Source organism: Mandrillus leucophaeus, unplaced genomic scaffold (assembly GCF_000951045.1).
Source record: "Mandrillus leucophaeus isolate KB7577 unplaced genomic scaffold, Mleu.le_1.0 Scaffold247, whole genome shotgun sequence".
Lineage (NCBI taxonomy): Eukaryota > Metazoa > Chordata > Mammalia > Primates > Cercopithecidae > Mandrillus > Mandrillus leucophaeus.
The window spans coordinates 1,936,957-1,946,902 of NW_012102554.1; the positions used below are offsets into that span (position 1 = coordinate 1,936,957).

The 9,946-nt window shown below is 43.8% G+C and overlaps 1 protein-coding gene across 3 annotated transcripts in view; it reads left to right on the forward strand.

Moving 5' to 3' along the window:
• LIPC (lipase, hepatic) overlaps nt 1-8,158 on the forward strand; it is a 162,557-nt gene extending 154,399 nt beyond the window's left edge. For 2 of the 3 annotated variants that reach the window (XM_011983178.1, XM_011983179.1), the window contains 3 exons: nt 98-215; nt 2,745-2,963; nt 8,000-8,158. In XM_011983178.1, coding sequence (XP_011838568.1) covers nt 98-215; nt 2,745-2,963; nt 8,000-8,111 — 449 coding nt within the window. In that variant the 3' untranslated portion in view covers nt 8,112-8,158. Of the gene's footprint in view, nt 1-97; nt 216-2,744; nt 2,964-4,500; nt 5,813-7,999 lie in introns of those variants that run through there. The other variant, XM_011983177.1, reaches the window with a different exon arrangement.
• The last annotated feature ends 1,788 nt before the right edge of the window (nt 8,159-9,946 follow it).

The window sequence follows — 9,946 nt, forward strand, 5'->3', positions numbered from 1 at the left end:
GCGAGACTCTGTCCCAAAAAAAAAAAAAAAAGAAAGAAGAGATTTTTAAATTGAAAAGTCCTGCTTACATTCTCTCTTTCTCTCTCCCTCTCTCTAGTTTATCATTACCAGTTCAAGATCCAGTTCATCAACCAAACTGAGACGCCAATACAAACAACTTTTACCATGTCACTACTCGGAACAAAAGAGAAAATGCAGAAAATTGCCATCACTCTGTGAGTAGGAGGTGTAGCCCCCTAGGGTGATGACGCGCTTATTTTTCTTGCAAGGGTATAAATGGACTCTGTAATTTTCAAGAGTCAGCCCAGCTACTACTACTTTATTCCAGATGTAAACCAAAAAGTATCTGAGACACGTCTCAATCAATTTAGAAGTTTATTTTGCCAAGGTTAAAACATGCCCATGACACAGCCTCAGGAGGTGCTGGTGACCTGTATCCAAGGTGGTCAGACTACAGCTTGGTTTTATACGTTACAGGAAGATACAAGACATCAATCAGTACTTGTAAGATGTACACTGGTTTGGTCCAGAAAGGCGGGACAACTCAAACTGGTTTGGGGTTGGGGGTGCAGGGGAACTTCCAGGTCACGGGCGCATTCAAAGATTTTCTGATTGGCATTGGTTGAACGAGTTTATCTAAAGATCTAGAATCAATAGAAGAGAGTGTCTGGATTAAGATAACGGGTTGCAGAGACCAAGGTTCTTATTATGCAGATGAAGCCTCCAGGTAGCAGGCTTCAGAGAGAATTGATTGTAAATGTTTCTTATCAGACTTAAAAAGGTGCCAGACTTAGTTAATTCTCTCCTGGATCAGTGAAAAGACCTGGAAAGGGAAGGGAATTCTCTACAGAATGTGGATTTTCCCCCCAAGAGACAGCTGTTCAGGGCCCTTTCAAAACACATCAAAGAAATATATTTTAGGGTAAAATCATTTAATTTCTTTCAGGGCCTACTGTCTGTCAGGTGATGCTATACTAGACTCTGGCTGGAATTAGTTGTCTTATTGCTACAAAAAGTCTGCTTCATCAGTCTTAAAATCTGAGTTTTAATGTTAATGCTGGTCAGTTGTGCCTGAATTCCAAAGGGAGGAGAGTACAATGAGGCATGTCCCACCTCCCCTTCCCACCATGGCCTTGAACTTGTTTTTCAGGTTAACTTTGGAATGCCCTTGGCTGAGAGAAGAGGTCCATTCAGATGGTTGGGGGGCTTAGAGTTTTATTTTTAGTTTACACAGGCTTGAGCATTTGAGCACCAATCACCGTGCAGGGCACTGTGGTAGGTGCCAGGTACTACCTGAGCTAGCTCTTATCTAAAGCAGAAAACTGTTGGTCCACAAATCAGTGTTTGGTTCTTTTTGTGAACATAAATAAATATTTGGTGCTTCAGAAACAACCCCTTTAGTAAACACAGCCCATCCCACATAGCCATCCTGGTCAGACAGGACATTCACCCAAGCCCAGACCCTCAAGTCCCTCCTCAGCCTCTCCAGGTCCCACCACCTGCTCAGTGTTATGCACTGTGGACTGAACAGACAGGGAAACTGGAGATGGCCCCACCAGGGCCTGCAGAACAGAGGCAAGTGGTGAGGGGCAGAGCAGGCGTTCCCAAGAAGGTCCCAAGAGCCTTTCCAGTGAGTTCATAACCCAGAAATTAAAGTGGTATCTTTTGACTTGGCACAGATTTCCAATTTCAATCAGCCTGCTCTGCCAGCCTCCCCATCTGTCCTTCACCCTGTTACCCACCTGCTCACTCTGAGGCTCCCCAGCCTCTCTGGCCTTTCCGCCCTCAGTGTGGACTCTCCCTGGGAAGTGACAGTAGCCTCTCACCCACTCCAGGGATGGTCCTGAGCTTCCTGAAAATTGTCCCCAGCTTTGGATCTCTGATCATCACAGTGACTCAGTCATTCAGCAAGCACTTGTTGGTGCTCTGTCCAACACCTACCTAAGGATACAGAGGACCCTAGCCTCTGGATGCTCACAACCTGGCAGGGCAAGGGGATTCCTAAACAATTCTTAACAGCACACTCAGGAAGAGCTATGCCAAGCCACACAAGGACCCCTCCATCCATCTACCTCGCCCTAAATCCAGCGCTGCCTCTGCACAACCAAAAATCTCTCCCAGGGGATAGTTCTCAAGAGCAGAAAGGGCATCTCGCTATTCTGTCAACGTTGGGATATTTTAATGTCTTGGAGATTAGTGACTAAAGCTGATAACGATACCTCAGAGTCTGCATTTAAATCTTGCTCTAAATCGGTGCATCCTTTTTATGTGTAGTTTTTCTACTACTGTTATGCCTCACTGTTTTAATAGAGGTTTCTATTTATATGGGGGGAGGAGCATTATGTGGGAGAGAGTGCATGGCGTAGGCATACTATGTTAAACCTACAGAAAGCTGAACTGTCCGGACGCCATCGCCAAAGCCCCTCTGTCTCCAAGGCAGCTTCTTCCTAAAAGCTAAGCTAGAGAAAGTTAACTAGGTTTGTTATAGCGGGACTTCTCAGAGCCCTTTTGATGTGTTAACACAGAAAATAGTATAGTTTTCCCAATTTTATTATCTGGAAATCTCTTTTTTATCCTGGCACACCTACTGCTAGCTCTATCAATAGTCTGTTGAACGCTAGTTTGGGAAATGCAGCAAAAATCCCAAGTCATTCAGGGAAACATAACACATCCTGAATGTGTGTGACTGTCACTTTGCTGTTACAACTAAACTGATTGTGTCTGATTTTCTTTGTGTATTCAAGGGGCAAAGGAATTGCTAGTAATAAAACATATTCCTTTCTTATCACACTGGATGTGGATATCGGGGAGCTCATCATGATCAAGTTCAAGTGGGAAAGCAGTGCAGTGTGGGCCAATGTCTGGAACACGGTCCAGACCATCATCCCATGGAGCACAGGGCCCCGCCACCCAGGCCTCGTTCTGAAGACGATCAGAGTCAAAGCAGGAGAAACCCAGCAAAGGTGACCGCTGATTCAATCTCCTGCTAACGTCTATGAAGCACCCACCTGTGCCAGGCAGTTTCACAATTTAATACTCACGTTCATCATGTGCAGTGAGTATTATTAGGTCCTAGTGATGGAGTATAGAAGCTCAGAAAGGTGAAGTGACTATCCCAACTTTACACAGCCGTAGGTGCCAGGACAAGGATTCGCACCCAGGTCTTTGAATCCCACACCAGCGTCTCCCCACTGCCCGTGGCTAACGCTGCCTGCCCCTGGAGCCTGAGAACCGCCACACCAGCCCGAGGCTTCTCAAGCTTCAGGGCAGGTGAATCACCAGGTGATGTCAGCGCTGCCGCTCCAAGGTGCTGTGCTAGATGCAACATCTCTTTTTTGTTGTTTGCCCAAAGAAACGCTTTTAACAGCTCACAATCTCAAAAATCTCAGTGTATCTCCCTCTCTGTGGTGGTATCTTTCAAATGTCAGATGCCAAAGAATCACTGGGAAGCCAAACACACTTGCAGAATTCCTGGACCTACCTGCAGATTCGTGGTGGGCTTGGGAAGGGGTCTAGGATGCCTGTTGTTGAATAACAGCCCTAAGAAATTCCAATGTGGAACAATAGGTCACCCTTAAGAAATGCTGCTGTGTTTGATTTAACATCTCCCGTGGCCCCAAAGTCTCCAGGGATATGGAGGAGTTGGGGTGGGGAGCAAAGAAAAGGAAGGACGGGGCTGGGCGTGGTGGCTCACACCTGTAATCCCAGCACTTTGGGAGGCCTAGGTGGGTGGATCACCTGAGGTCAGGAGTTCAAGACCAGCCTGGCCAACATGGTGAAACCCTGTCTCTATAAAAATGCAAAAATTAGCTGGGCATGGTGGCACACGCTGGTAGTCCCAGCTACTCAGGGGACTGAGGCAGGAGAATTGGTTGAACCCAGGAGGTGGAGGTTGCAGTGAGCCGAGATCGCAGCACTGCACAGAGAGAGACTCCATCTCAAAAAAAAAAAGAAAAAAAAAAAAAGAAAGAGAAGGAAGGACCCTCCAGCGCTCCTGAAGTCCTCACAGCAGAGCAAAGGGCTGCACAGAGAGAGACTCCATCTCAAAAAAAAAAAGAAAAAAAAAAAAAGAAAGAGAAGGAAGGACCCTCCAGCGCTCCTGAAGTCCTCACAGCAGAGCAAAGGGCTGCCCACCAGCACACCCTGCCATAGCGACTGTGCTTTTCTGTCATCCGTGGTTCTCCATGGCAGAATTCCAGGCGTCCCTGGGCCCCCTCCTCTCTCCGCCCTTCTCTATTCAGGACACGGTCTCTCCTCTCCCACCTTCCTTGTCACAAAGGCCATGTTTCTCTTTGGCTTGTCTTCATGGAGGCGGAAAACAGCAGGCTTCTAACCTCTGAACTACCCTCTTCCCTCACCCCCTGGGTTTCAGTGCCAGGAGCCGGCCTGTGGCAGATGTCTGCCCCCGAGTCCCTTACACAACCACACTCGGAGATTTTATCTCCCTAGGGTGCAAAATCCTGGCAGTTACTAAGAGCATACTCTGCCGTCTGCCAACAGATCTCCCAGCATGATCAATCTGGGAAGATTAAACTGCTCGTTCCTCTTCTGCACTGAGCTCTTCTCACATGACTCTGTGGCCCATTGGAGTAGTGTTGTTTCTGAGCTCCGACCCTGCCCACGTGCTCTTAGCTGGAGAGTAATTCCTCAGTTTTGGTGGCTGCTCACCCTGAAAATCCCATGTGGCTCGACCTGAAAGGTTGTCCAAAGGACAACATTACCCTCTCCACTGGGGCACACCCATGTGGTACGGAAGAAGAAACGAGGAGAGAGAGGGGCCTGGCGCTTCCGGGGCTCCCACACGTGGTGGGCATTGAACCAGGTGCTCCATGGCATTCATCTCATGTGATCTTCGCTGTGACCCTGAAATGGGTAGCATTGGCTGTGCAGGTTAGGAACCTGAGGTTCACAGAAGTTACACAGCTTGGGGACAGTGCTCAAAATTGTCCCAGTTCAGATTTGACTGGGATTTGTTCGATTTATTACCCATTTGTTGAGGGTGTGCTGTTTCCAACAGTTCTTTCTTCCATTAGTTTTGGTTCCATTAATCTGAATTTTCTCAGTCTAATCTAGCAGAGTTGCAGTGCTGGACATTAACATATATATGTATCAAACCCATCCTTAGGGCTGTAGGAGTTACTGCTAAAAAAGCGTCAGGGCATGGCAGTTATGGGAGTTATAATTTTTTTTAGGTTGTAAATATTGAGTGAGCACCTCCTCTGTGTCTACACAGTACCAGGTACTATTGGAGAACACACATAAAAAAAAAAATCTGAGTTGTGGCTCTTGGCAGAAATAAACTCCAGGACCTAACCGGGAAAATAAGATGAATTAATTTTATTAACAGTGTGGTCCACCCTAGGGCTTCTCCAACTTTCACGAGCGTACAAAGCATCTGGGAATCCTGTTAAAATGCAGGTTCTGCTTTAGTGAGTCTGGGGTGAGCCTGATGTTCTGCATTTCTAACAAGCGACCAGGCGATGCTGTTGCTGCGGGTCCACGGACCACACTTTGAATAGTGAGAGTCCAGCATTACACAACCCAGGAAGCGTAAGAAGAAAGTTCACATCGGTACACTTGGGGCTGTGCTGCAGCACGCTTTGAGGAGGCCAAGAGGTGTTCCCAGGGAGACAGGCAGCCGGCAAAGCAATATGGCTGGCAGGATCAGATGGACTCCAGTGTCAGCCAGTCCTAAACTCACATTTTAACTTCACTGCTCACAATCTGTGTAGCCTCAAACAATAACTTCACTCTTCAAGACTCAGTTGTTTAGTGATAAATGAGGATCATAATATACATTTCATGACACTAATAACAACTACCAATTTTTTAGTGCCTTTTGCAGACCCAAATCCCAGAATCGGGATGGAAAGATGAGACTCTACACTCTTAACATCGCTGCTAAGTGCAAGGGGGAAAAGGAGTGTGTTAGGTAACTTGCTCTGTGCCTCCATGGAAGAAATTCAGTGGAAGGGGGTTTTCTTCCCCCAAAGGCACAAAGCCAGGGATGAGTAGGGTTGTGGAGATGGTGAAGAGGAGGAAGAGACTATTGGCTGTACAGCAAGACCAAGTATAATAACTGGCTAAAACTAATGAGAAGACATTCAATTTCCACAGTACTCACATAAATGCAAAATAAAAATCAATGAAATTATCACTGGTTACTCATTAGTTTGGCAGGAATTCAAAAATAGACAACATCCAGAGTTAGTAAAGATGTGGAGAAACGGGCATTCTCATACACTATTAGTGAGAGTGTAAATTACAGGCATTTTGTAGGGGAATTTCATTCAACAACTAACGTTTAGTGAGTACCTACCTTATGCCAGACACTGTTGTGGACACCAGATGTATAATAGTGAACAGACAGGCCGGGCGCGGTGGCTCACGCCTGTAATCCCAGCCCTTTGGGAGCCCAAGGCAGATGGATCACGAGGTCAGGAGATCGAGACCATCTTGGCCAACATGGTGAAACCCCAACTACTAAAATACAAAAAATTAGCCGGGCGTGGTGGCGCATGCCTATAATCCCAGCTACTTGGAAGGCTGAGGCAGAGGAATCGCTTGAACCTGGGAGGCGGAGATTGCGGTGAGCTGAGATCACGCCACTGCACTCCAGCCTGGTGACAGAGCAAGAGTCCGTCCCAAAAAAAAAAAATAGTGAACAGACAGAGTCCTTGGTCTCACGAAGTGTACATTGTCACAATTTTAAATATGCATACTACTTTGAGCCAGAATTTTATTTCTAGGTATCTTATGGTCTTTCTGGAGTATCTGTGCACATAATCAAAATATGCACAAAGGCTATATATGAATACATATGTACAGAATGTTTGTTGCAGTACTATTAAATAAATAGTATACATAATAAGTAAACATTAAATTCTTGAGAAAATATTAATATCTAACAGTAGGAAAATGCATTGTGGTACATCCTTAAAATGGAATGTCATGCAGCAGATGAAAAATAGTGAAATAGACTTCTACATACTAATATGAGCAGGTTTCTGAGTGCCATTTTCTGGTACCAAGGAAAAATTGCAGGAAAACATATACAATATGATCCCACTCAATATATGTGTAAATGCATAGGAACAAGTCTGGAAATGCATAAACCAAACCATAAATGTAGAGAGAGGAGTGATGTTAGTGAAGGCCGATGGCGAAGAGGTTCTTTACTATTTGGCTTCATTTATTCCTCTACCATTTGAATTTTCAAGAATGCAATCACAAATTACTCATAGTATTTTTAAATTTTAAAAGTTCAGTTTAGTAAAGACTTGACCTTAGATGCAATTCAAAGAAAAAAGAAATAATAAACTAGAATTTTTCTACAGATATACCTATAGATATATAGTTAACAGATGCAATTGGAATTAGTAACACAAAATGGTATCTCGGGCCAGGCCAATGGCCGAAGCAGTCTAGTTGTTGTTTCCAAAACACATGGTGGTGTCCTCTTTAGTGGACAATGTCAGCTCCAATAAGAGGAAGGGGCAGGGCTTACAGGGCTGAGCCAGGCAGAAACCGATGACAGTGACCTCATACCATGGACCTTTAAGAACAGCATTGACAAACTGGAGCTTGCCCACAGAGGGAAGGCTGGGGAGGTAAGCCTGCCTTAGGAGGAAGGGTTGAGGAACTAGAAATGTTTGCCCTGAAGTCAAGGCAAATATGGTCAAGGAAACGATAGTCACCCTCAAATCTTAGGTGAGCTGTCATACGGGAGAACAAAGGAGGGCTGCCCCAGGACTGTTCTTCTTACAGAACTGAAATCACCCCAGTGTAGAACCCCAGGAAGTCTTACTCTGATTGCTGTCACTGACTTGGGTTTTGTTTTTCTCTGAAGTTACAAAAATATTTGCGAACATAAGAATCTCATTTTTAAAAAGACATCACATGCCTTACACAAATTGAGTGGAATTTGATAAAGGATTAAACACTTCAATAAGCTCCACCTCAAACTTAATGCTGTGTTTGCTTTCTGTTTTCTATTCAGAATGACATTTTGTTCAGAAAACACAGATGATCTACAACTTCGCCCAACCCAGGAAAAAATCTTCGTGAAATGTGAAATAAAGTCTAAAACATCAAAGCGAAAGATCAGATGAGATTTATTGAAGACCCAATGGAAAGAATAAATGAATCTTACTCCTTATCTGGAATGGTTGCCTTATTTAGAAGCCAAAATTACATAAAGAATCTCACATAAAGCTTGAATAAAATTTAGATTTAAGGGAGGTAATGTTTCACTCTCGTAAACTGAGCTTTTCAAAATGATATAACTATTTTCCAGTATTAGTACAACCAAAAAGTTCCCAATTTTATCTCTGGTTAAATGTTAATATATGCAAATAAGTACAAATGCAAGAGCCAGTTTAGATCTGTTGTTCTAATTTACAATGTCTTTTATAATTAAGTCAAGTTTCCCTCATGTCCTTGCTAGTTTATTCTGACCAGTTTTTGAACCATGCTAGAAAGATACTTTTTATTAGGTAACTAGTGCTTCAATAAAGCAAAATTCTAATTAATCACCACTAGTTGTGTATACCAAAATGCATACCCTTTAAGACAATACAGTTCATAGAAGAAGAAAAAATTAAAATTATTCTAATAGTTATACAAATCATATAATGATTGCACAGAACCAAACACTTACAAGTAGAATTCTACTAAAATGCCAGGCGCAGTGGCTCACGCCTGTAATTCCAGCACTTTGGGAGGCCAAGGCGGGTGGATCATGAGGTCAGGAGATTGAGACCACGGTGAAACCCCGTCTCTACTAAAAATACAAAAAAATTAGCCGGGCGTGTTGGCGAGTGCCTGTAGTCCCAAATACTTGGGAGGCTGAGGCAGGAGAATGGCATGAACCCGGGAGGCGGAGCTTGCAGTGAGCCAAGATGGTGCCACTGCACTCCAGCCTGGGCGACAGAGCCAGACTCCATCTCAAAAAAAAAAAAAAAGAATTCTACTAAAACTACTAGTGATAACAGTGAAAGCTGGACAGTTGGTCATTTTAATTATGAAATTACAAATTAAATAAATATAATTATTGTATCTTACTAATGCTTGCAACAAAAGCTAATTTAAAAAACCCAGAATGTCTCAAAGAATTTGCTATGGACTGAATGTTTCAGTCACCCCAAAATTCATATGCTGAAATCTAATCCCCAATGTGATGGTGTTTGGAGGTGGGGCCTTTGGGAGGTGATTAGGTCATGAGGGTGGAGCCCTCATAAGTGGATTAGTGCCCTTATAGGGGATAAAGGATCAGAACTCTCTGCCATATGCAGATACGAGAAGGCAATTATGCAAGCCAGGCAGTAGACTCTCACCTGGAAGTGGACTACCAGATCTGCTGCCACCTTTATCTTGGACTTCTCAGCTTCCAGAACTGTGAGAAATAAAGGTTTCTTGTTTAAGCCATCCAGTCTATGGCAATTTGCTATAGAAGCCGGAACTGACTGAGAGAGTTAGATGTCAAATTTCAAACTATCCAATAAGTGAAATAATAATGTTTGACCAGCAAATTTCATCACAAAGCACATGGTGACAATGGACACTAAATATGGTAATCAGTTAGATATGTGTTTTACATAATTCAGAGAGGAGGAACATGTTACGCACATTAAACAACCTAACCTAACATGCACTTAGGCTCAGCTATATACAGCCCATAATTCATATTCTCTTCACCAAAGCAGGGTAAACTGGGGCTCATGAAAACAAAAATCCTGGAAAGATGTCTACCTCTGACTAATCAATTTAAAATTATCTTGCATGATTCACTTTTATTTCCCTTTGAAAGACCCAGAAATCTAAAACGTATGGGGTGGTGGGATAGGAAGAACAGCTGGTCAGTGTTTCCAAATGAAGCATTCTCTCCTGAATGCTAATCTTACCTGCAAAAGTATTTGACCCCACTTTTAGGGAATGTTGTGTGAGC